The 26327-nt window shown below is 39.2% G+C and overlaps 6 protein-coding genes, 1 non-coding gene and 1 pseudogene across 15 annotated transcripts; 3 read left to right on the forward strand and 5 right to left on the reverse strand.

Moving 5' to 3' along the window:
• The first annotated feature begins 1333 nt into the window (after positions 1-1333).
• Positions 1334-3863, forward strand: LOC104738755 (putative galacturonosyltransferase-like 5 pseudogene; annotated as a pseudogene). Its single transcript, XR_015580390.1, has 2 exons — positions 1334-2890; positions 3613-3863. The product of XR_015580390.1 is annotated as a putative galacturonosyltransferase-like 5 pseudogene (transcript).
• A 266-nt stretch (positions 3864-4129) lies between these two features.
• On the reverse strand, positions 4130-8192 carry LOC104760054 (cellulose synthase-like protein D5). The gene is made up of 3 exons (XM_087485273.1): positions 7030-8192; positions 6117-6927; positions 4130-6021 (listed from the first exon to the last, which is right to left on the reverse strand). The coding sequence occupies exons 1-3, from the start codon at positions 8007-8009 to the stop codon at positions 4240-4242; spliced, it is 3573 nt and encodes a 1190-aa protein (XP_087341399.1). The 5' UTR covers positions 8010-8192; the 3' UTR covers positions 4130-4239.
• Positions 8193-8761: 569 nt separating this feature from the next.
• Positions 8762-11698, reverse strand: LOC104738757 (protein MRG2-like). 7 transcript variants are annotated; one of them, XM_087485275.1, is made up of 10 exons: positions 11318-11681; positions 11170-11203; positions 11057-11070; positions 10694-10836; positions 10363-10403; positions 10160-10264; positions 9839-9918; positions 9470-9639; positions 9191-9275; positions 8762-9091 (listed from the first exon to the last, which is right to left on the reverse strand). In XM_087485275.1, the coding sequence occupies exons 1-10, from the start codon at positions 11326-11328 to the stop codon at positions 9013-9015; spliced, it is 762 nt and encodes a 253-aa protein (XP_087341401.1). In that variant the 5' UTR covers positions 11329-11681; the 3' UTR covers positions 8762-9012. The 7 variants fall into 7 exon arrangements, with proteins under 7 accessions (XP_087341401.1, XP_010457263.1, XP_087341403.1 ...); XM_010458961.3 differs by having other exon boundaries at positions 11170-11224; positions 11319-11667; XM_087485277.1 differs by lacking the exon at positions 11057-11070 and having other exon boundaries at positions 11149-11203; positions 11318-11691.
• A 253-nt stretch (positions 11699-11951) lies between these two features.
• Positions 11952-13767, forward strand: LOC104738758 (protein DEHYDRATION-INDUCED 19 homolog 2-like). The gene is made up of 4 exons (XM_010458962.3): positions 11952-12278; positions 12508-12650; positions 13082-13159; positions 13251-13767. The coding sequence occupies exons 1-4, from the start codon at positions 12197-12199 to the stop codon at positions 13605-13607; spliced, it is 660 nt and encodes a 219-aa protein (XP_010457264.2). The 5' UTR covers positions 11952-12196; the 3' UTR covers positions 13608-13767.
• Positions 13768-13884: 117 nt separating this feature from the next.
• On the forward strand, positions 13885-13957 carry TRNAK-CUU (transfer RNA lysine (anticodon CUU)). The gene has a single exon. It is a non-coding gene; the product is annotated as a tRNA-Lys (tRNA).
• A 466-nt stretch (positions 13958-14423) lies between these two features.
• On the reverse strand, positions 14424-16221 carry LOC104738759 (large ribosomal subunit protein eL19x). The gene is made up of 5 exons (XM_010458963.3): positions 15843-16221; positions 15315-15437; positions 14895-15208; positions 14732-14802; positions 14424-14644 (listed from the first exon to the last, which is right to left on the reverse strand). The coding sequence occupies exons 1-5, from the start codon at positions 15952-15954 to the stop codon at positions 14617-14619; spliced, it is 648 nt and encodes a 215-aa protein (XP_010457265.1). The 5' UTR covers positions 15955-16221; the 3' UTR covers positions 14424-14616.
• A 637-nt stretch (positions 16222-16858) lies between these two features.
• Positions 16859-18803, reverse strand: LOC104738760 (exopolygalacturonase). Its single transcript, XM_010458964.3, has 4 exons — positions 18443-18803; positions 18018-18320; positions 17431-17934; positions 16859-17332 (listed from the first exon to the last, which is right to left on the reverse strand). Exons 1-4 carry the CDS (start codon positions 18647-18649, stop codon positions 17078-17080), a joined length of 1269 nt encoding a protein of 422 aa, XP_010457266.2. The 5' UTR covers positions 18650-18803; the 3' UTR covers positions 16859-17077.
• A 734-nt stretch (positions 18804-19537) lies between these two features.
• Positions 19538-22522, reverse strand: LOC104743122 (endoglucanase 1). Of its 2 annotated transcripts, XM_087485281.1 has the most exons (9): positions 22340-22476; positions 22085-22241; positions 21396-21602; positions 21121-21321; positions 20866-20958; positions 20604-20765; positions 20400-20505; positions 20136-20299; positions 19538-20019 (listed from the first exon to the last, which is right to left on the reverse strand). In XM_087485281.1, the coding sequence occupies exons 2-9, from the start codon at positions 22130-22132 to the stop codon at positions 19699-19701; spliced, it is 1302 nt and encodes a 433-aa protein (XP_087341407.1). In that variant the 5' UTR covers positions 22133-22241; positions 22340-22476; the 3' UTR covers positions 19538-19698. The 2 variants fall into 2 exon arrangements, with proteins under 2 accessions (XP_087341407.1, XP_087341406.1); XM_087485280.1 differs by having other exon boundaries at positions 22085-22522.
• Positions 22523-26327: the final 3805 nt, after the last annotated feature.

Below are 26327 nucleotides of genomic sequence, written 5' to 3' on the forward strand. Positions count from 1 at the left end.
ATCCACTGATTTTCCGGTTTAGGGTTTACATCGCCCTCGAGTCGCTGTGTAGGTCGAGAGAGAGAATTTCGGGGAAAAGAAAGAAAAAAGAAGGAAGAAAATGGTGAAAAAAAAATTGCTTTTATATTTACCTATCATCCAATCGCAAAACGCCACATATCATTTTTCATGGATTGCTCAAAGTGCTTCACCAAGAATCGATTCTCAGCCTGTTGGACCGAAATATGGATTATTTATTCACATTTTGGGGCCAAATTTAGAGAGAAACATTGAGAGTAACTCCCAGTGGAGAAGCTCTAAGTTTGTTTGCTAGTTACTGTAGTTAAACAAGCAACATCGTCGTATATGTTAGGAAAAATCAGATTTTGAATTACGAAAACAATTTATAACCATGCATTTTTTACATTGAGAAACAAAAAAAAAGTAAAACTTTGGTAAAAAAAAAGGGTACGGATGATTACTATGTTGATTCAAATAGTAATTATGTGTATTGGATTTGAGTTAAAGACACATGACAGAGAGATGATTAATGGACCGGGTTAATTACAGCTGGAAAGTGACAGATAAACCGAAAAAGTAAAAGAAGAAAGTGACGAAAAAGAAGACGCGAGGTTCTCTCGTCATCGTTCATTCATTCATACCACCATAGTGCACGTACGTACGTGTTAGATTCTTGTCTCTTGAAGCAGCAAAATAAGATTCGAAATGGTCAAGTGTGGTGTGACTGTGTCAGTCTTACCAACGCCGTATTAAAAGGTCTAGTTTTTCCCGTACTAGTTTACTCATCGCGGGACCTCATTCCCAACTCCCAAGGCAAGAGAATCGTCATTAGTTCATTTTAATTAAAGTAAGATTACGAATAGAGAAACACCTTTTAATCAACAACGATAAAAGAGGCTCTCTCGAGTTTAGCTAAACGTTAGTTATAGTATTTTATATATATATATAAAAAAGCATTTTTTTCTGACCCTGTAAAATAGCATTATTATATTAAACCAACAAAAAGAAGGTATTAGGTATCATCTAAGAAAATTTATCGGGCACGATAATATGGTCGGTGTTGGTTAGGTTGGGTCGACGTTTCGCTGAAGCTTCTCTCTCTATACAATTTTTTTTGTCTAACATAGTACGTAAAACATGCGCCATGTCAAAAGAGATCTAAACATCATTACATTATAAACTGGTAAGTAAGAGAAAGTGAAAGTACATATACATACAGTACCTAGAAATAGAATCATCACCCACCAGCCCTCAAAGACGACACTGACATTTGCTCTTCACAATGAATTTAATTATACATCTTTACTTTCACGTATCCCACTTTGCTTAAATTAATCCACATTTAATTATTATTATATATTTTTTATAGTAACACTTTTAAATAACTAAATAAAGATGATTTCAACCACTATAAATACGAATATATTACACTATCCTCTCTCTCTCACCCTCTCTGTTTGTGTAATTTTTGTTGGCAATTAAAAAATTAATCACTTCTTCATCATCTTGTTCCTCAATATAATAATCTCTTCTGAAAAATAAAAACAGACAAGCGCAGTCGAGCAAACGAGTAATTAGCAGAGGAGAAGAGAAGGCGCAGAGTAGCATTGACATGCGATATGTGCCTCTCAGTTTTGTGTTCTTCATCTTATCCTACGCCTCCTCTTTCAATCTCTCCACCATGAAGGTCATGAAGGCGAAGAAGGTTCTTCTTCTCTGATTTGTTCGTATCGTTCTTTCTTCTTTCTTCTGCATTCTCGCCATGCATTGGATTACGAGATTCTCCGCCGTCTTCTCCGCCGCATTAGCCATGATTCTTCTCTCTCCTTCGCTCCGATCCTTTTCCCCCGCCGCAGCTATCCGATCCTCGTCGCATCCCGATTCCGGCGAATTCAAATCCCGACATCACTCCTCCTCCTCCTTTAGAGAATCCCCGATTTTTCGTAACGCCGACCAATGCAGATCTTCCGGCGAAGATTCCGGCGTCTGCAACCCTAATCTCGTCCACGTGGCCATCACTCTCGACATCGATTACCTCCGCGGCTCAATCGCTGCCGTCAATTCAATCCTCCAACACTCGATGTGTCCTCAGAGCGTCTTCTTCCACTTCCTCGTCTCCTCCTCCGAGATTCAAACCCTAGAATCTCTCATCCGCTCCACTTTCCCCAAATTGAACAATCTCAAGATTTACTATTTTGCCCCTGAGACCGTACAGTCCTTGATCTCGTCCTCCGTGAGGCAAGCCCTAGAGCAACCGCTCAATTACGCCAGAAACTACTTGGCGGATCTGCTCGAGCCTTGCGTCAAGCGGGTCATCTACTTGGATTCGGATCTCATCGTCGTCGATGACATTGTGAAGCTTTGGAAAACGAGTCTAGGCCCGAGAACTATCGGAGCTCCGGAGTATTGTCACGCCAATTTCACTAAATACTTCACCGGAGGTTTCTGGTCTGATCAGAGGTTTAACGGGACGTTCAAAGGGAGGAACCCTTGCTACTTCAATACTGGTGTCATGGTGATTGATCTCAAGAAATGGAGACGATTTAGTTACACGAAACGGATTGAGAGATGGATGGAGATTCAGAAGATGGAGAGGATCTATGAGCTTGGTTCTCTTCCTCCGTTTCTTCTGGTTTTTGCTGGTCACGTTGCTCCCATCTCACATCGGTGGAATCAACATGGGCTCGGTGGTGATAATGTTAGAGGTAGCTGCCGTGATTTGCATGCTGGTCCTGTGAGTTTGCTTCATTGGTCAGGTAGTGGTAAGCCATGGCTAAGGCTTGATTCCAAGCTTCCATGTCCTTTAGACACATTGTGGGCACCTTATGATTTGTATAAACACTCCCATTGACGCCCAATTTCGAGTTCCCCCCAGTTTTCGCATTCACAGGTAACCTATGTACACAAAACTTGGTTCAACTGCAGTGTAGTTTTGCTTATTGTCTGTGTTTGTTGTTCATCAATGGTTGAAGTTGAACTGTAAGTTTCATTTTTTGTTGTGGGGTTGGCTTTTTTACTCGTTCTAGCATATGTGAAGTTTTTACCTCTGCTGGGTTAGCTTTTTCTTTGGCACTCATAGCGTTTACATAAACAGAAAGATGGAAGCTTTATTATACTTAATACTCCGTTGTTGTCCAATTGGTGGAGATTGTAATAGTGGGGAGTTGGGTTAGTGGTAGGGCACATTTCTTGGTCCTTACAGGACCTGATGCATTGTGAAACACCATGAGCACACTGATCCAGCGATTGTTTAGCCTTTATTTTTTGGTAGTTTCTTAGTGCTTTTTTTAGCTTGTAGAGACCAGAGATATGCACATATGAACTTACTTGAGCAACTCTAAAGGATCTCGAATCTTTACCTAGTTTCTGTATGCACATAAGCTACTTCTTGGTCACTGTTTTGTTTCAAAGAATCTGATGTATTATCATCAGCTTTTGTAACAAATGTAAATCTGTAACTCGCTAGTCACTTTCTGAAAGTTTACTTTTGTGGGATCAAATCGCTTTTTTAAAAAGTTATGGACTTGTTGCTTGCATATGCTGATTCCTCCTAATAGCATTGTTCAGAATCACAAATCTCATCTTAAGTTGGGTTTTGTTTGTTCTAAACAGCCAAAAAATGAGGACTAAACCGAAGATTAGCTGAGTTTCATTTGGTGGTCCAGACCGATTGGTTTTCAACTGAAAACAATTTTGTTGAAGACCTTGCCGGAACAGCAACTATAGTTGTAGTGTTGCTTCAGAGAGTTCAACAAGAGTGGAGATACGATTTTAGAAGAGTGAACTTCTTTATAAGAGTACTGTACGAATATGTTCTTGTGGGAAGAAGAAATTAAATAAAAATATAGTTAGGGTTATTCAAACATAGCTCACAAGTTAAAGCGTTTTTGTTATTTTATATTGATTTTATACAAAGCAGGTAGGTTTGTTATCGAATCTTAAACGCAGAGACTCAAAGATGGAGGAGCGTATCTATCTGCCGAGGAACAAGTCCGCAATCGTTTTGATCGAATCTTTTTGGGCAAAATACATGTACCTTTTCAGATTGTTGTTACTTGTAGTAGTCGGTTTTGAGGGCTAAACCGAGGATTACCACCGACTGTAAGTGAATTAAGTAAGAAAGAGTCTCTTTATACTTGAGAAAAATCGTAATTATAATAGAGTATCTGATTACAAACATGAAGCCTAGAAAGAAGAACTTTCATGCCTTGTACCACAAACAAAGATTAACCTAAAGAATCAAGGGAATTGAAACTGCATATAGTCTTGCTTCCCTGAAGGAGGGTTGATATAAACCCAAAGCAAAGACACAATAATCGACAACAAACCTGACCACACAAACACTATCGTCGGAACTCTGCCTCTTCTTCCCATCAATCCTTTAGCAAACGGATACAGATGACAAAGCACCCAGAAGCTGAAGAACACTCCTCCAACAAGCTTGCTCCATTGCGGGAATGGGCTGTACAGAGTCCTCGCTAGCCCCACCGCAATCGCAATCATGTTCACCATCATGATCGTCAATGGAGGAACCATCAGAAAGCTCCATTTCACAACATACAGATCTGCATACTCGTCGTCTCCATCTTCTGGTGTAGATGACTTGGAAGTCAAGGTAAAAGATACATCGACTCCTGCAATCACCTTGAGAAGCCCTTGAAGAACAGCTGCAGGGTGTGCGCTTGTGCCTCCTATAACCCAGAACTGCTCGTTTCTCCACCATTCGTGGAGAGTTATGCCTGACCATTTGATCTCAAGGAGTGATAACATACACAGCGTGAGTGTTATCGCGAGGAGGAAGATCAAGAACGTTATGTCGAGTGATTGCACTATGAATTGACCCGAGAAGAGCGAAACTGCAGGGAGGATGCAGTAGACGATGAGGAACAGAGATGTGAATGGATACATTCCGACATTGAAGTAAGCCACTCTCTGCAAGAACTTCATCCTTCTGGTTGCGAAAATAGCGTTGTTCCTTGAGAAAAAGATCTCAACAGATCCTGTTGCCCATCTCAGAACCTGGTGAAGTCTATCCGTTAGATTGATCGGAGCTGTTCCACGGAAAGCGTCTCTTTTGGTCACGCAGTAGATTGATCTCCATCCTCTGTTGTGCATTCGATATCCCGTGACTACGTCTTCAGTCACTGAACCATAGATCCATCCAACTCTTTTGCCCCACTCTGTTTTGTCCTCGTAGAAGCAAGAAATCACACTGATTGCTTCGGCTACTGTGGCTGCATCAAGCGGTTCACGTGGGACAGCAAGTGAGCCAGCTGGTCTACTGTTTTTGCCTTTGCCTTGCAAGTCTTGTAAGAGTCTCCCTTGGTATTCAGCAACCGGGATTGAAGCAACGAAAGAGTTTGAGTTACCAAATCTCTTTGGGAGAAGCAGAGATTCAATATCTCCATCATCGTTCTCTTCTTCGTTGTATTCTCCATTTATAGGCAAAGAAACTTCATCAACTTTCTTCCTCATGGCTTTCGGTTTCCTCAGCGATATCTTCACCTTTCTTCTTCCAAGCCAGCCGTGATGTTCAGATGCTCTTGGCGGGCTAAATCCGTATAGAGCTGTTCTTCGGAAGATGCAGCCAGTTCCCACATACATTGGACCTTGAAGTCCATCCAAAGCTCTCATACTAACATCAAAGAAGACAGTGTTGTGGTTTGCATAACGATCATTTGGGTCAATACCTTCGAACCTCTGAGGGAACTGAACATAGCAGATTCTGTCGCCACCACGATCAAGCATGAAGCACATTCCTTCTCTCAAGGCCACGGAGTTGTAGATGTAGTGGTCACAATCAAGATTGAGGATGAATGGGCCATTAGACATAATTGCGCTGGTTCTAACCAAAGCATTCATGGCTCCTGCTTTCTTGTTGTGATCATAACCCGGTCTCTTCTCTCTTGAAACATAGACTAGCATTGGCAGCCTGATATCAACGTCTGTTGTATCAATTAAGTTCTCAGCATCTGCTTCTGCTCCATAAACTGGTTCTGCATTCGGAGGAGCTAACATTGCCTGCAGCAGTACACCAAATATTAGAACACACTTTTCAATACAAACCTCAAGAATACATTAGACAACTAGCAAATAATCTTGAGAAAAGAAGTTACCTGGATGATCCCAGCGTGGTCTCCTCGGGAATTATCAGATTCTCCAGAGGACCAAGTCCCTGGCCAGTGAGAACCATCAGACATCCAAGTGGCCTTTGGAACTTTAACAGTTTCTTCAGGATTGCTTCCCATCATCATCTCCATCTGTTTCTTCTTAGCTCTGAGCTCTTCATGCACATTATAAGCATCAGACCTCCTTCTTATCGCCTCAGGCAATGAGTTGATTCTGACCTTAAACTCATCATATTCTCTCTTCACTCTCCTCCTTTCCCTCACAAAATCCAGCCTCACTTTGTTCTTGAGGAAGTTACGCTTCTGGCCAAAGTAGGCCTCAGGGTTCCTTGGCTCTATATTGTGTTTCCTGCAGAACGGCACCCATGTGCTGGCAAAGCTAGCTGTTTGAGCCAAGGCTTCAAATGTTAGCAAAGCTCCTCCATCGTCTGATAAGTAGCAAGCAAGCTTCTCCACAGGGTAATCAACAGCTAGGATCGAGAGGATGGTGTTGGCTGTGACCAGAGGCGGTTCTTTCTCAGGGTCTGCAGTTGAGACAAACACATCTATACCCGGCAGATCAGATCTTCCTTTGGGGTTCCTGAGGTTAGGAGATTCAAAGCGTTCCTTAAGAACACCTAAATCAGTTAATCTGTTAACCGGACAGAGTTTTGGAAGCTGATCCAAAAGCCAGGACAAGGCAAACCAAAGCTCACAGGTTGTTGACATTCCCCACAACCACATTGCCTCTCTGTTTGGGTGACGAATCCTCCATGTCAGGAACAAACCAAGAGCCACCAGACGCAGCACAATGAGTAATCTGTTTCGTTACACACAATAAAAAGAATCAAAACTTTAGCAAATAAAAAAACAGAACATAATCCAACAAAAACATACACTAAATTAGAAACATTTCTCTCACCTGTAAGGACTGATAATAGCAGCAGAGACGCTGACTTTCCTAGTAAGAGGTCTCTTGCTTCTCTCACCAAACTCCGGCGGCGTTTCATACCCGTTTCCATTACCACCAGACCCGATTCCATACCCATCTTTAGGCCAAACAGCGTTCCCATAGCCATAAGTTCCTTTAGTCTCAAACAACCAACGAGTGTGATCAAAGTCACCAGCTTGATTCTGCGCTTTAAACGACTTGACAACGGAAAGCCTCTTGTCAAGCTTTGAATCACCCATCTGAGGAAGCGGTTTAGCCTCATCTTCTTCATCTTCTTCTTCCTCAGTGTCAACATCGTCGTTGACGTCCCTGTAAGGCTCTTTACATCCAGGACAATTGCCTCCACCGCTTGTGATACAATCAAAGTAACAATCTCTACAGATCTTGAAACCACACTCACATCTCCCATGAACAACTTTCTCATCACAGCCTTTTAACCAACAGATCTGACCTGATTTTTTCTCCGGATCAGCTCGATCCATAGAGCAATCGATAACATGGCCACTTGTCACGGATTTAAACCCGCCGGTAAAAATCGTACCAGAGAGGAAGCTTTTGTGATTCGAATTCCCTTTGAGCATCTCTTCCTCTTCTTCACCCATACCGCCGCTCTCCTGCGAAGCGAACACCGTCTGATGATCCGGCGTAGGTGGGATATGAACAGTGTAGCTGAGAACGCACTCTGAATTAGTCGTCGTGGTGTCAGCCGTTAGATCTTCGACGGACATCGAACAGTATCTTCCTTCGCCACCGCTGGATCTCCGATTCCCGCCGCTGACGGAGGTGCGACGCGTGGCTCTTGAGCTTAGTGGAGAGTTTTGGTTGTTGATGACGGAGGCGCGTGGGATAGGACTCGTCAAACCTAAGCTTCTGTCACCGGATCCTTTACATGGTGTCACCGTTATAGTCACCGGAGAAGGTGACTGAGACGAAGCAGCTGCTTTCACCATCTTTTTTTTGAAAGCACGATGAGAAGACAAAAAAAAAAATCAAAGATTTAGAAGGAAAAAAAAAGAGTAGATCTAAAATTGAATTCAAGATTTTGAATCTATGGAAGAAGAAGAAGAAGCTGAAGCTGAAGCTAGTTGTTGTTGAAAGCAGAGCATTGTAGTTTTCAAAATCTAGAGAGAGACAGAGATGATAAAGGAGAGATATAAAGGAGAAAGAGAGTTGCTATAAACGGTCGAAAGATCTGAACCGTTGATTTTCTTCACGTTGCAACGGTGAGATCGGACGGTCATTATCTATTCTAAACGGTAAGTTTGAAAGATTTATGTGGGACCGGGACGATCTATAAAGAAGAACAAAAAGTCAAATTAAAGAGCGTTTATTATCATCTCTCTCCCTTTCCGTAACGGTCAAATAAATTTATATTGGAGATGATTAAAACATATTATTATTATATGCTTTTCATACCATGTGATTTGATAATTTCGAACTCATTGATACAAAATAGTATTTCTTTTGTACTATGATCAAATCATTTGTACGAGTAGAAGCGTATATGTATTATAATATATGATTTTTATTTCATGTGATTTAATGATTCTGAACTCATTGGTACACCTAATTTGCATCGTATATATACTACTAGAGTAGATCATCATTCCTGGCTCTTGTGATACAACTCTGTAACAAAATTTAAAATCAAAATTACCTATGATTATAATTCTTAAATAAAGTAACAGAAAAAAAAAAATCATTGACAGACTAATGGTTTTTTTTTTATAGCCAAATCTTCATAATACAATGGTATCGTGGATTTAGAAAGCCGACACAGACACGACGATAACGACGTTAATTACTTTTTCATAATCCAAACCGAACCTAATAATAATAATACTAGTTCGATTTTAGCTCTCACTACATAAAATATACTAGAAACAAGAAAATTCGCTGTACATAGAGTACTTACAACAACAATGACACGTCCGTCATAACGCACCTCATCTTTTAATCTTCCTTCTTCTCCATTTCTTCCACTGCTTTGTATGCGGATACAAAAAACAAGCTCTGCTTCTTCCTCAAGAACCTGCGTAGTAAATCATTTTTAAGTTTTTTAAATTCTTTGTCTTTACACACTTGTAAAAGCGTCAATTAATAACCGTTGAGTAGGAGACAAAGAATAGACCTGAGAATATCAGCAAGGTTGTCCTGCAACTCCTTCAATGTCTCTTCTGCCATATTCACATGGATTAGCAACTCCGGCAATTTTACTGCAAAACCTCAAATTCATTATGGTTTTGATACCAAGGCAAAAGAAGAGACATAATTTGCCTTGGTGTATATATTTCCACAGGTTTGATATAAGAGATAAAAACCCACACACGATAAAATGCTGATATAGCAGATGATCATTCAGCATATAAATTGTTGTTTATAGATATACAAAGAAATGGCCTGGCCTTACCGAAGAGTCGTAACAAATGCTCTGCTCCGTACACGTTTGAGGGAGAAACATCCGCTGTTACGGTTTCCTCGTATTGCTTCCGTTCATTGTTGTAAAGCAACATCACCGGTAAAGCTTTGTCAAAGTAGCAACGCAGACCTTTCAGAATTTCCTCTACCGAATCAGTTACCCTATAAATATTCACCAAAGAAAGTACTATATATATCAGAACCTTGTAATACTCTTATTCGGCCACTATCAAATGGAGCATCTACAGGTGATTTATACTCTCTTAAGTATATGAGAACAGCAACAAAGGAGATCAACAAGTTAAAACTTTTGCAAACTGACAACATAAGAAACTATAGAGCCCACAGAGAGCTTACTTACCTGCCATGTTTCTTAATTTGGGTGTCAACGTACTTCTTCAAGATGTCATCAACATTCGGAGAACGTGGAAGTTGCACAAGCTGATCAGACAATTCCCAAAAATGACTACAATCAATTCCTTATTATATGGACCTTAAGAACAGCATATGAAAACCACAACAAACATATTCATGCGGGTTCAATAATCAAAAGACTATGGTCGATTGCGTTTTAAAACACACAGAAGGGACCTTCTGTGAAATGAAGTGAAGAAAAACAGGCAGATAGACAGATAGTGTAGGGTGTTCTTCACTTACATATTAGCACATTAATTATGAGTACCTTGTGCATCTGAGTAACAAATTCATAGTCGTCAATTAGTTGTCTCCTTAATGCTGGTGGGATATGGAAACTTAAAAGGTTGTCAGAAGGAACCACATTCTTCTCCTGTATTCAGCAAAAAGCAAGATTTAAGTAAGAATCTCCGGTTAAAAGAAAAACCTGGATATTTGGAAGATGGAAGATTAAGCAAATGGAGATATTACCGTGTCAACCGAATCTTGCTTCCGCTTTCTTCCTCTAGCAACTGCAAAAGTTACGAAAAAATGTTGGACAGAGAATATAGCTGACATATAATATTCAAATGCAGTCACAAAACCTGGCCTCATTATACATCATAATTAACAAAATAACACCAAATGATGTATATATCTAGTCTAATCTCTACATCTCCTATTTGGTTGACAATGAATAAAACAAGCAAGACCAAAAGAGAGTCCCTTCCCTGATAAAAACTCTGAATAATAGGCAAGAAAGAAGTTCACCGAGAAAAGAAATACGCAAAGATAAATAAAGAAAGAAGAAGGTGAGACTGACCATTAGGGCTTCTAGGTTTCATCTTTGTGACTTTCCAAGCCGTAGCAGTCTTGATTCCTTGCTTCATACCCTGTTCCTTCTGTTTCTCAATATTCTCATCTGTATGCTTCAACAGAAAGTCCAGACTTATCCATTCGTCCCAACTACCATTGTATAAGAAGATGATACAAAGTAATCAGACCTTCAAAATCATCAAAGAACATTCAAGAACTTGGTAAACACTCGAATTCAATAATAAGTAATCTGAATTCCCTAATATACAAATAGTTTACCAACACCGGCATGTAATCAGACGGATCGACACAAATGTAATAAGAAGGCCGTAACTATATTGGAGGAGAGATAAAACCTCTCTCTACTAACCTTTTGTTCCAACCCTGCCAAAATAAATCCATCTTCAAAACGAGAGACACAAAAAAATTCGTTTTTATTGACAAATTAATAAATATCCAAACTTTATCGATTCTGCAACTTACAATGTAATGTACAAAATACTTCCATTCCTCGTCTCTATATTCAATTTTAAGAACCCGAAAAAAAAACAAAAACCAAAAAAGATCAAAAGTAAAGCACAAGCAGACAACACAACATTCTATAATTAAAAAAAAAAAAAATTGTCACTACCTTGGCTTCATAGAAGCAATCACTGTGGTTGGCTAAGACTCGCTCTCCTTCTTTGAATTGACCAGGAGGAGGAGGAAGAATAAGAAGAGGCAAGTCGTCTCCGTCGCAATCGTTGTTTGACTCTGTATCCGAACCAGAGTCCCTTCGTGTGTCTCCGATGAAATCGGTTGTAAGATCCGTCTCGGTGGCGGCGCCGTCGTTAGGGCTTCCCATCTTAAGAAGAGAGTTCTTCTTGGGACTACAATGGCGCGGCTCGATTCTGTTCCACGGTTCGTCTCACGTCGCAGCGACAAAGGTAACTGACCCCAAAAAAGAAAGTGAAAAAACTCGCTCAAATTTGTTGTATCTCAACGCGGATTTGTCTGAAAAAATATTTGGGATATTTCTTTCTTTTTCTGATATACAGAGAATCTCAAAAGTTTCTCTGATTTCATATGGGCTTTTCAAATTAGGCCTTTTTAATAAGCCCAGGTTCAGTTCAAATCAGGCCTTTATACTGCTATTTACTTGGGGAGCAATGCAATAATAACATCCTTACACGGAAAAAGACAGAAACCGCCCTGGGGTAGTTGAGAAAGAGGCCGCGTGCAATGGGAGGGTATATTAGTAATGTAAAGCTTAGCACAGCCGAAGTATTCTTGTCCATTAAGTATCGCTCGGACTAGTAGATTAATAGAAAAAAAATAAAATAAAGGTCTCGCCTTTGGGGGAGTAAGTAGTTTCTTGACATGTTCTTCTATCTCAAAATTGGGGTATTTATTTAGCTGACGCGACGACGGCGACGAGGAGGAGGTCTCGCAATTTTTAATCTATAATCAATTGAAGGCTTGTTTATTATAAAACTCCAATTTGTGTGAGATTCAGACAGAACCATCAGATATGGAAGACGATATGTGGTGCGTTAGCTCATCTGGTTCTTCCAGAAGCTATCGATCAGAAACTGCTGCTAAGTATCAATCAGGTTTTTTTTATTATCCAAATCCCTTCAATTTTCAAACTTTCATCGTTTTAGGGTTTATGATTTAAGATGGGTTTGAATTGGGTTTTTCTATTGCTCTTTGATTGAATTGGGTTATCCATCTGTATGGTCTCTTTGAAATTAAAAAAAAAAAAAATCTTAGCTTTACGTTTGGTTTTAGATGAGAAGACTTTTCTCTCTTGATTGATTCTGAGTTGTGAAAAATTCGCAGGTCCTTATCTAGATTTGGAAGAGTTTGATGAAGATGGAGATATAGCAGTGGATTACCCGTGCCCGTTTTGCTCAGATGATTATGATTTGGTTGAGTTGTGTCGCCACATCGACGACGAACATTATCAGGAAGATAACAATGGGGTATGTGAATTCACCTCCTGCTCTTTCCATTTTACCCTGAAGCTTCACTTGAAGTAATTTTAAACAGTTTAGTTATTGATTCATTGGTTTCTCAAAGATGGCCCTTCAATACTCGATTTCATTAGGACTTGTTTAGATGATTCTGATTGATATTGCCAATTGTTTTAAAGTGAAACATGAACTTGGACTTGGACTTGAGTTAAGTAGGACTGTTTTAATTGATGCTTTCGAGATTTCGATTGCAGTAGCTTCAGTTGAGAAATATGTCCCCTTCTAAGTTGAAATAGCTCTCCTTTTTAAGTATTGGATTGGTTTCACGAATGTGAGAACCGAATAGTTTCATTGTGTGATGGAACATTTTTTCCCAGTTCTGTGAATTGTCATTTGGTTAAATCTTACAATTCGTTGTGGTTTTGTGTTTTTTTTTCTAGACATGTCCGGTTTGTAGCAAAAGGGTGAAGATGCATATGGTGAATCATATAACAACACATCATAGAGATGTCTTGAAGATATCCTTTTTTATCTCTTTTCAAAACCTTTTTATTTTCTGTCTCTGTGATGAATGTGATTTATTTGAATGTCCTTGACCGAGAACTTTACAGTGAACAGAAGGAAATGTCGTACAGGGAAGATCCATATTCCTCGGATAAATATTTTCAATCTCCTCATGATGAGTTTCCGCCATTTATGAATCAGCATCATACCTCTAAATCCGTTGTTTCCGATAAGTTTTTATCATTCATCAACAACACTCCACTGCCAAATCAGACCAAGCTTGTGCAGCCTGGTTCGAGTGTAGAAGACAAGAATTTGATTAAGGATTCGTCAGCAGCAAAAGAGGGGAAATCGTCGTCTCCTTTATTGGATAGTGAACAATTGGAGAAGGCAAAGAAGTGTCAGTTTGTACAGGGACTATTATCATCAGCCATGTTTGATGATGGATGTGACTTCTTCTGAGTTGAATAGAAGAATAAAGATGTGAAGTCTCCAATGGCTAAAAGGCAGGTGGTTGGCATTGTTGTAATTGTATTGAGCCCTATTTATGTATGCATCTTATTTCAGACATTACACAAGCTTATAGTTTATAATATAAGCTGATGAGCTTTTAGTTTGTCTATTCACAAGAATCTTTATCCCACAGCACACTACTTGCAAAAGTTAAAGCCTGCTTTTAGTTAGGTTTGGGATGTGCTTTGAAGTATGAATACAGCGAGAGTGTGCTATCGTTAACAAAGCCCGTCTAGCTCAGTTGGTAGAGCGCAAGGCTCTTAACCTTGTGGTCGTGGGTTCGAGCCCCACGGTGGGCGCTTCAACTTTTTGAAACCATTTTCTTTATTTATAAAAAATTGTACATACGACGTACAAGTTTATGCAGTTTCGTCTCACTGTTACGAAACCCTATCTTCTACAAAGTTGATTAACTTACCCCTGCTTCATAACTTCAGAATTTTGTCCGTGTACCAATAGTAAAACCCCACTAGTTGTCTCTGTTCGTCCCAAAACACTTGAAACATGGTTGCAAAATTCTCCAAATATATGAGTTTGATAGTCCCCAAAGATATGGTCCAAATCGTTGGCACCAAAAAGGCAAAAACCAAATCGTTGTTGCCAACATGCTTACAGAAACTCAAAAAGGTTATAAATATGGTTTAAAACGTTCCACTCGTCGTTTAGATAAAAATGTTATGTTGATATCATCAATTAGACAAATGGTGTTACGGATGTATTTGTTACTTGTAAAATGAGCTAAAGATAAGAATCCAAAAAAGCAAGTTTTTGCAAAGTAGGTCTCATAAAATACTGTAAACTAAAAATCTGAAAGCATAACAAAAACCGACATAAGTTATGTTCCTTGCGAAAATAAAAGTTATTCCACAAACCCATTTCGAAAAAACATTCAAAAACTTCTTCAAGTCTAGTCCGTGAACTGCTGATGATCGATATAGCTTCACACTATATATCCTCTTCACTTCTTTGACTTTTTCTTTGGTACCCTACACAAGCAAAACCCACACATGTATTAGATAAGATATAATCGACTGTCAAACCTCAATTTACATTTCCCTAGAGATTAGACTTACTCTGCAGTTTGAGCAGGTGTAGCAGCAGGTGCTGGTGCAGCAGCTACAGGAGCAACATCTCCTCCAGGACCCTATAGCAAACAAAATACAAAACACAAATTTAAGAATCCGTAACCATAATCAAGAACATCTTTTGAAGTGGCAAGTTATTTAAAGTTCTGACCTTAGCTAAACGCTCCTCTCTCCTAGCATGCTTCCTTTCTCGGCTGGCCTTGTTCTTCGCCCTCTTAGCCTCAAACTGATCAGACAAAGTCTTCTCCCTGGCCTTCTCAGCCTTCGACTTGTGGATACTCTCCATCAAGACACGCTTGTTCTTGAAGACATTACCCTTAACACGCATGTACATGTCATGGTACATGTGCTTGTCAATCTTCTTGGACTCTCTGTACTTCTTCAACAGACGCCTGAGAACACGCATCCTACGCATCCACAGTACCTTTGTTGGCAACCTAGCTTCACGGGTACCCTTTCTCTTACCTATTCAATCATCCACAACCAGAGACAAAAGTCACAATCAAACAATGTAAAGTATAATCATAAGCTCGCAGACAAACAGAAGAAGACTCAGTTTTGAAGAACATACCATATCCAGAGTGACGACCCTTCATCTTGGCAATCTTCATACGGCGAGCTCTGGAGCGAGAGTGGATCTTGGTTGGTTTCCTGATGATGAAACCATCCTTCACAAGCTTCCTGATGTTTTGGCCTACAAAATATTTAAAAAACAAGCAACAGCCTCTTAGAATCCACTCTGTTGATCTACATATTTGTAACAATCTTTCAAATGGAACATCATACAAAACCATAGTCTATAAGAAGACAGATCAGCTATCAATTAGAGACTAGACGTCTCTGCTTTGAGTCACGTTAGAAAGAACTAGATGATTCAAAAGCCATATTAACACAACCAAATGCAACTCTATAAAACCTATACCTAGCCTTAAATTTACAGATCGGAAATGAACACAGTGATTCAACAAAGACAGAAGATAACAGATCAAAAGCCAAAGTATGTCAATCATCTCCTAACATCGCAGATAAACAAAGGGCAAAGACAAATCCTAGTAACGAAGCCAGAAACAAGAAGACCAAAAAAAAGAGAAGAACATACGGGAATTGGCCATGGAGATGTCGGAGCTTTCATTCGGATCGAGCCAAACTTTGCCCTTCCCGCACTTCATCACTGATGCGGCGAGCCGCTTCTGGAGCTTAAGCGAAACCATTTTTGCTTCTCCCCTTCTCTCTGGAGACTGGTGTGGCGGAGAACTGCTTGTCGACCAAGACCAAAACAATTTATATACCTCCAAATTTTCTAGGGTTTCTCCTTTTTCTCGCGCAATCCATTGGGCTTTAATCAAAATCAGGCGTTTTTAGAAAAGCCCATTATAAAACAAATGGCTTGTTAAGTTGTAGCCCAATAAGTTTTTTTTTTTTTTGTAGTGTCTTCCAAGTTTTTTTTTTTTTTTTTTTTTTTTGTCAACTGTCTTCCACTTGTATGAAAATGAAATGAACAAAAAAAAAATGAGATAATCTACTTGGCTACGATTTTGACCGTCGTTGTTGGTATGGTTAAATACTTAAATACTATACCTTGTGATGTTTTTAGCCAAAGATTTGTGTTCGATATTTTGTATTCTCAATGTAAAAACTATATTTTATTTTCTCATTACTAATCTTTTGATGGTTCTATATATTACTATATTTTATTTTCTCATTACTACTAATCAATCCTTTGATGGTTATATATGAATGTATGGAGGTGGAGAGATTCTTCGTACCTTTACAATCCACCAAAAAAATGATTGGTGTGTGTGAATCATCGAAGATTAGTCACATTATTAGCTTCGTGAGATGGAGAAATCAATATCTCAATAGCATGGCTTGTTACTATTGAAGTTAACCTCCAAGTAATAATTATTTCTTTTCAATTTTCACAACTAATTTAAGCAAAAAAAAAAAGAAAAAGTCTATTTTATAGAAAGAAAGAGAGCTTAATGTAATTCAACTAGTTGATAATTTTTTTTTTATATATATTCTGTTGAATGCCTTTAAATAGAACAATTTTATTTATGTTCGATGGATGTATACACTAATTCTCATAGACCAAATTCCTAACAACTAAAACGCTTTAGCAACAACCAACCCAGCTGAAGGATCTGTTTATTATACAATCCAAGAAACTTCAAAAACAAAAACAAATCAGGGAAAACATTATCAAAGGTCCGATGATTAATTTTTGTTGATAAATTCCCGAACTAACGTAACTCACAAACAAAGCAAATAATGTTTGTGGAAACTTTTTGAGTTTTTTTTTTTTAATTAATAATTTTTTTTATATCAAAAAACTTATTTGGGACACATAGGAAAGCTAAGTTTTCCACCGAAGATAACATTGGCGTTGTCGCAAAAAGCTCCGACTAAACCGCCAGAAGACGATTTTTTCTCTCCTCCTGGCTTGCCGACGTAGCCCAAGTTCACATCAACAACGTTGACTCCTTTGCATGGCACTGATTTGCTACACATTAGCTGAACAATATCATGTGTAATTGTTGTTCCTCTTATGTTCTTGAACAACACATCAGTTATCTCTACTCGTGAATCCTACAAGACACGCACACAGATTATTGTAAGATGAATGAATATTTCAAGGGAATATCATAAATTTTAGCTTGGGTTATTTCAATTATATATATACTTACGCCGCCTCTTGAACCGTAGTTTTGATCAATGATGATTGGGTTCTTAACACTTTGCATGATGATATTTTCAAACTTAACGTCAACAACTTTGCTTGGATCTGAACCACCCCAGGTCTTGATCCTAAGTCCATTGTCTGTCTCTATCATTGTGCAGTTGTTAACGTGGATTCCGCTCACGTCTTCTTCGTGCTTGTACTTACCAAGACTACCGATACTTAAACCGTGTCCTGGACCGCAAACCACACGTTCCACGGTTACGTTGTTGCAGCCACGGCCCACTGAGACACAATCATCTCCAGTTGCTATTGTACTATCGAGGATGGAAACGTGGTCTGCATTGCTCAAATGGATACCATCCGTGTTGGGACTTTCAGCAGGGGCGATAAGCTTAATGTTGTGGACCTTAACATTTTCAGTTTTGACTAAGAACATGTGGAAGGCTTTTGCATTCACCGAGGTTATGCCACTGATTTCAACATTTTTCATGTTCCTGAATTTGAGAGACTACATGTGTACATGCAAACGTATGATATATTATTACCAATGTATAACGTCAATGATATATATCTATAGTAATTTATTCTTACCGTTGGAGGAAGATTGCATTGGACCTTTTTGCCACATCCATCTGCTTTCCATACATCTTCACCTTTACCGTGGAATGTACCAGTTCCGGTGAGGAGCACGTTGTCGACACGCTCGAATAAGATCCATTCAGGAGTCGCGTATCCGCTCGTTGTAGCGATGACCGTTCCTTGAACATCGACGGTCACTTTGCTCTTACATGGACCGGCGAAAATAACTGGACCAGCCAAAAAATCCCCTTTAGGAACTAGTAGCGTTGCTGGTACAGGACTATTACACACTTGGATCCATGTGTTCAAAAACGCCTGCATGCATGTTAATGGATGAATCGTTAGAATGTTACATTGTATTTTATTAATAACCAGATTAAAAAAAATAGATGGAAAAAAACTCAAAACTAGTTTTTCAAAATTTAAGAAATTTTTACCTTGAAAGAATTGGTGGCACCATCTCCTACAGCTCCAAACTTAGTAATATCATAGACCGTGGGGTTACCGGAATTAGCGGCAAGGCCACGGCGGCCGCCGAGATATTCACCATTAGCCACGCAAGAACCAAACACCAAGGCCATCAGAATCAATGAACCTACAGTAGTATTGTTTGCCTTGACGACCAACCTTCTTGCGTTAGCCATGGTGATAATATCTTTATTTTTTTTTGGTTTTTTTATGTTCTTTTAAAAAAGTGTAAACAAATTTAAAAGTGATTAGGTCAGTGGAGGATTCATGATGTTTTTATAGGATTAGTTTGATTGCTATTTTTACATATGAATCTTTTTAAAAAGAAAACTAACGGTTTGAGGTGATACCGTCTTCGTAGATTGTGTGATACCATCTTCTTTTGCGGATGTTTGACCCTCCTATCTTAGGTGGTAACGATATCCAGTTTCATGGTAAGTTATATAATAAGATGTATAAGAAAAACGGAAGTGGTTGAGAATGATCTAAAATTGTAATCATTTTGGTACAAATTGTTTCTTCCTCTAAATTATGTTTTGTACTAAGAAAATTTGTATATATATATATGTGAAATATTGTTTTTTTTAAATAAATGTGTATCTATTATCTATATATATATATATATTGTTTTGGCTGTTGTTGATTGGCAATGTTCGGAACTGCACAAATAAATTAGTACTAGTATGTAATCTATCTTATAAACACTACTATAAATAAAGTGATATTAATAATTACATTCTTTCGGAATCATGATTTAGGTTACTTATTATGCGATTAACTAATATCAGTAACAATTCTGTAGATTATGAAACACAATTGTTTCATCTATTCATCAAAAAATAAATTACGTAAACGCGAAATTAGATCTGTCATAACAGAGACTATGACAGCTTAAATTGACCCATCTCTCTCTCTCTGGTCAATTTGCTCGTTTCCCATAAAAATTCATCATCCTTCGACATTATTTATTATTTTCTAAAAATTTGACAGGAATTTTTTTTTTTTTTTTCACATATATATTTGTTGTGTGTTGCTTTGAGCTTATTTGACAACTAGCGTGATTATAATAAGAAAAATAAAAATCTGATCACATTGAAAAGACATCATCATCTAACACATCGTTCAGTCGTAGAGGATCGTTTATAATAATCATGACTACTAATTAACATTGTAATTAAACCAACAGTTAAACTAACGATTTATTCTTGATTAGAAGAGTTTGGACTTAGGAGCGAGCAAGATAAGCCAAAGCTCCAACAAGCGGGGCGTTAATGTAAGTGGCTGGCTCGGACCGTCCGTAGTCGGACCTTTCATCAGGGAATTGGTCGTTTTGGTCTGGACCACCAACGACTGCACCGACTAGAACGTTGGGGTTAGGAGATTGGGAGATAAACATGGAGAATCCGTCGTGGCATTGGATCTTGCTCGGGTGGGCTGCAACGGATGGGAGAGATGAGCCACGGTGGTGAATCCGACGTGGATATTTCGGGCCATAACCAACCATGTATGACATCTTCAACGGGTTGTCACCGAGTAAATAATCTACCTGCCACATAATCACATGAATCAATCAATACTCGATTAACAGTATAAAAATTTGGATCGATTTGGACTCGGTCACTCGGATGGTTAAGAAGTTTAGTATTTTACTATAAATAGAACCTGTTTCTTGGCTATGGAGCGGAGGCGGGCAGGGGTGACGACGGAACCACCGCAATAAGCAACGGTACGAGCAGATGTTAAGTATTTGGCATAGGTTAAGAGCAAGAACGATGTAGACGTCACGTATTGCATGTTGCTCTCACCCAACTTGAACAATAGCCCACCTATACATTACACATACATCTTTGTAATTTCATTTGCTTCAAACTTCAGTAAGATCTATAAAAAAAAAATCAAAATCAAAATTGAAAAACAAAAAAGAACCTGGGGTGTATTGGGAAGAGGAGGCTCCTGGTAGAACAGAGCAAATGAAACTATCAGCATGCTCTTTGTATTCTCCAAGTGACTTCACTTTCTTAATCAGAAACTCCTTGATAAACAAAAATAACACAAAGGTGTTTCATAAAAAACTATAGCTTAAAGAACCAATGGACTACAATTATGAATCTTTTGATTAGGGTTTCACACCTTGGAGAGAAGAATCCTAGCACCAACGTGCTTATTATCCCAGCTAAACATGTTATCAAACTCATCAGCTCCAAGGATTTGACCATTAGCTTTGATGTAATTGAGATATGTTGGGTTATTTGTTGCTTTGTGTAACCAAGCAGCTCCCCATAACAATTCATCCTGAAGACACCAAATAACATCATCAATGTTATTTCAGTTTTTTTTTGTGACGATTTTAAATTTAATTTAGAGCCAATTAATGTAAAGCAACATTTAAAACCTGATATCCAGAGTAAGAACAGTAGAATGGACAAACTTCTGGAGCCAGACCTGCACTGTAGGGTCCTCTGTATTTGTCCGCAAATGCAAAAACCTTAAAAACCCACAGAAGCAAAATTTATAATTAATGCTCGAGATTGACATGGCAAAGGCCACATGATTATTGATTGGAAGAAAATTATTTCACCTAATTAACAAAACCTAACTTGAAAAGAAATGACATAATTAAAATATGCTTGCTTTTTAGTTTATTTACCGTAATGGCTCGATGGAGGAGGATATTGGAGTAAGAAGGGTCACGTTTCCGGAAAACAATCGACGCAGCGGCAAGAGCGGCAGCGGTTTCACCGGCTATATCAGAACCAGGATTGTTCTTGTCGACTTTAAACACACTTCTTGGTGTATCCATGTCTTCTGGCCTCTCCCAACAAGCATGGTCCATGTTAGGATCACCAACCTATCAAAACGCTTACGTTAAACCACTCTGTTTCCCAAAGTTTTGATTTTCTTTCTTTGAGTTAAGAACGGAACCTGAACATAAATAGTATCAGGATGCGATGTGGCTTTGAGGAGAAAGTCAGTGGCCCAACGAACTGCGTCTTTAGCGTTTGGTAACTCAGATTTCATGAGACCACCAAACTCAATTAAACTCCATGAGAGCATTGTGGTTGTGAATGCCATTGGAAAACCAAACTTCATATTGTCCCCTGCATCGTAGTATCCTCCCACCAAATCCACCTACAATTTAGCAATTATTAGTGTTCTTTTCTGTATATGTTAAATTGTTAATCAAACACATAAAGATGAAGAGTACTAAACATACAAAACCCAACAAAAACTCAGGTCTGACGACATATGCATTACCTCTGTTATATATACTAATAAAGATTGTTACTTTGATGATTTTGACAGAGACAGACGCTTTGAACTAAAAACCGCAATACCAAAAATTAGGGTTTCAAATATGCATCAAACCCATAAAAAAGGTGGAATCTTTTGATTGTTTTGTGAGGATATTTAACCTATACATCGAAAGCAGAGCTACAGAGATTTTTTTTTATACAGTTCTAAACATCAAACCCCCATAAAAGGTTGAATCTTTTGATATTTCTGGGGAGTTTCAACCTATTTTGCTACCAATCATGGAAAACTATGTAGCAAATCCATTTCACATTGTACATTAAAGCACCAGAAAAGCAAGAGAAAGAAGGTTCATTTACGTTGAGAGCAGAGCCGTCAGAGAGACCAGAGTTACTCCTCCAAGTCATCCTCTGTTTTGGAGGAAGCTTTCCAGATCTTTGACCTTCGAAGAAGAGAATAGACTTTGCGAGAGCGTCTTTGTAATTGTGGTTGTGGAGGTGGCGACGATGGTGGATGCTACGGCGAGAGGAAGAGGATGAGAAACCATTGGAGAGAAGCAAGAAGAAAGAGACAAGGAAGATGAGTGACGAAGCAGAGAGATGGAGAGCCATTACCCTAGATAGAGAGAGAGAGAGAGAGAGCTCTGGACCTCTGGTTAGCCAATCAATACACAGTGTGCAGAAGAAGAAGCTTGCTGCTATGTGACCAGAGGACGTTAGCCTTTTTATATAGAGAAAAGATTTGGTTTTTATCTCTCCTCAGTCCTCACTTTCCACTTTTTCTCTCTCAGCTGAGCTAGCTAAACCGGTTAATTAGTTTTTAGTCATTTTCTAATTAAAACATACATTGTTAATTTACATTTTTCGCACGTTGTTCGCTTGGCTTTGTAAGTGTAACAAAGAAGGATCTTGTAAAATCTTGCTTGCTCATTGTTAACATAATCTCGAAATCGTAAAAGTTTTGTAATCATTCATTTCACCCATACCGAATCCAGTGGGAACATTTAAGTTTTCATCAAAATATGGTAAAACGTAGAAGAAAAAAATATCAATAAATCGTCCAGTCAATTTTACGTGGTAATGACTAATGATCAAAACAGTAATAGCGAGTTGTGGGCATTGTGTCCAAATTAAGAATAAATTCGGGTGGATAACGTGACACATAAACTAAATTGAGGAGTTTTCTGTAATATTTGCACAAGTTGTAATTGTCCGTACGCTTGATTCGGCTTCTTGGATATGGGCTTTATATAACAGAGCCGTCGCCGCGCCGACATTTAAAGGGCCATAAGCCCAGAACAAAAAAGTTTTATTTATACCCTAAAAAATGTGCTTTACGTATTTCCTGCAAGCGTGGGAATCATCGAACAATCACTCTTCCACCGGATTCGACAAGATTCATGATTTATTTTTAATATCCTAAAGAACAAATGAGATGAACTTTGGTCACAAAAGTTTGGGAAAGTCCATTGATTGGATTCATGTCCAATATAATAGTTGGGCCGGTAGCCCATAATAAGTTATATGCCTACAAATTTAGGTTTGTGTTAACTGTGAAGATTTGATAGAAACCTGGAATTAAGGAAACGCAACGACCACATATTTATGATTTACAAATCTACGCCAGAAGAATCTATCGTTTTCGGACCGTTCTGCCATTGAAACTCTGTTCCATGACGATTAATTTCAACGTCGCCATATATCTGACAACATATTATTATACTACTCCTAGTACTTTAATTAACTTAAGTTTCGATATGAAATCACAATTAAGTTATACTGGTCATAGTTAAATAAATTATGTAGAACTAATTAATTAAAAAGGCGGACAGTGATGAGCTCATCAAAGCTCAACGGTTACAATTTCATTAATTTACGTCGACTCATTTGCATCAGTCATTTTAATAAACAGGTGAAATTCTATTTACGTTAGATCGTTGGCAATTAATACAGGTACGTATGAATACATAGGACCGTTTTAAAAATAAATACTATAATACTAAGGGCAACCCCAATGGGAAGATATATTTTAGGGCTTTTTAAAATTGTTAATTAATATACTATGTAATTTTAATAGAATAAGAACTTTGAGAATTTTAATAAAAAGTTTCCCCTCTAATGGTGGATTTTAATTTTGAGTCTCTTAATTTGAATTTTTTTTTTAAATAAAAAAACTTTAAACTAGAATATGAAAGTATTGCATTTGAGATATATGTTTATAAAATTATTATATTTCATAAAATTTTAAACATAGGAAACGTTAAAACAAAGAAGAAAACTTTCTGTGACAGAATTAATCAAAGAAGAAAAGAACACAAACTTACTTATTAGCTACAAATCTGCAGGTTTTTTACATCAGTCCTTGCTGTATAAACCGGCACACCAACCTCAAACAAAGAGAGCATCAGGGAATATTGAATATACAGCAACGAATATCATCACATGTTCACGCAGCGGATCTCGTGCGTAAAGCCAAAGCACGAAATGAAGACAAACCTGTTTAGGTAGCAGAAGAAGAGAGACTTGAGCTGGTTGTCCAAGAAATGCATGATGAGTGTGGAGCCAGAACCTTGAGCACCGTATCCAACTCCCTCATACATATGATCCAACAGCGTCGTAAGTAAACACACACCCTTTTCCTGCATTATAATCAAGAAGTAATAATATCCCACAAGCCGACGAAGACGTAATTAAAACAAAGACAAAAAGGAAAAGTCTCCTCTTAGCGACAAAAAGGCGATTGGCTTCGTAACCCTAATCGCCGCCGTTTACCGGCCTCACGCCGGTAGATGAGAATAATACGATGGCAAGAAATACGAAGAAGAAGAAAAAGGGCTCTTCGCGATCTGGGACAACTCTCTCAGGTACTTCTCAGTTTGCTCGCATGGTCTCGACGATTCCTTCCCACCCAAAATCCAAATCTCGCCCTCCCCCCTCCCCCGTGGAGATTTCTTCTGTCGTGACCGCTGCTGGTGAAGCTCTGGAATCTTCAGAGATCTCTTCTCCATCTCCTATCCCTGCGGATCCTTCGTCTTCAGATCCCATCCTCCTTGGCGCTTCGTCCTCGGCTCTGGATCTGAGCAATCCTCCTGTATCAGCTGGTCCTTCCCTTGCTGCTGTTGAGGCTCCTGCTTCCGGCAACGTATCACCGGGTATCGCTGGTTCTCCTCATGTGCTTCCTAGTCAGGCGGTATCCTCTGTTCCAACTTCCTCCACTCCAGGAAAGCGTTGGACTAATTTGTTTGGTGACTCTTCCCAGCTTGAGGAGTTGGGATCTCCTACAGTGCACATCACTGGTGTTCCATTTGTTCTAATTCCAGACGACAATCTAGAAGCTGCCAGAGAAGAATTCAAAGACTTTGTCTTTGCTCAATTTCATGGTAACCCTCCAGATATTGGACTGGTCCTCGCATATTCGTGCACAATATAGGGAATGGAGCCTTCCTGTTGCGAGTTACAAATCCTCGGACTAGAGCAATCTTGTTGGGCCGCAATGTCTGGAATATCGCGGGGCACCCAATGTTTGTTTCTCCTTGGTCGCCAGAATTTACACCTCAATCTCCCCCTATTACGTCAGCGACTATTGCTGTTGAATTCCGCGGAGTCCCGTATCTGTTGTTTAACAGGCAAAGTCTCAGTAGGCTAGCCACTGCAGTTGGTAAGCCTGTAGCGTTAGCACCTGAAACAGAACGCAAGGAAAATTTTGAAGTGGCCAAGGTGCTTGTTAGAGTTGACCTCACTAAGGATCTCCCATCAAAGGTAATTTCGGGTTTCTCTGATGGTCGGGAGGTGGAAGTGGATGTCTCTTATCCATGGCTTCCTCCTCGTTGCACTGAGTGTCGAGCGTACGGTCACGACACAACTCGATGTCCCAAGATGACAGCTACCATTGTCTCGCTAATGCGGAGAAGGAACAGGTTGCGGTCGCGGAGTAGACCTAGGTTACATCGTCGCTCAAGGCAAGGACGATCACTTGGACGTTTGTCTAAGAGTTCCTCGAATGTAAAACCACCTCATCTTGTGTGGAAGGTTAAGGAGAGTGGCCTTTCCTCTTCGATTGTCGCGTCACAGAGTGAGGAAATGGTCCAAGGAGACTCTGATGGTGTAGTTCCAGAACAGAAATCAGGCCCAGATCTTGCGCCAGTTCCTGATTTGGGAGACAAGGTACTGACGCTGGACAAGACTAAAGAGATTAGGGAGGATCTGGTTATCTCTGCTGGTGAGGAGCATAAGTCGGACCCTAGGAATGAGGTGAATGAGAATATGGAGAAGACCGTCTCTGTCAGGTCAGCTGAGCCGTCACCTGATCGTCCGACAGAAGCAGAAACTGAAGCACCCTTTATCCTGGTTAGTCGTAGGAAGAGTGGCCGCAAGGTCACAACAACTTCACATTAATAAGTATCGATGTTTTTTGTGTGGAATATAAGAGGTCTGAATAGTACCAGACGTCAGGACTTTACAAAGGATTGGATTTTAATCCATAGGCCACTTTTTGGAGCATTTTTGGAAACGCATATTTTATCGGCTAATGCGGGAAGGGTTGCTAGAGCAGTCCCTCAGGGGTGGAATTTTTTTGGTAACTTCGACCACCACAGTACAGCTA

Source organism: Camelina sativa, chromosome 14 (assembly GCF_030686135.1).
Source record: "Camelina sativa cultivar CO46 ecotype springtype chromosome 14, ASM3068613v1".
NCBI lineage: Eukaryota > Viridiplantae > Streptophyta > Magnoliopsida > Brassicales > Brassicaceae > Camelina > Camelina sativa.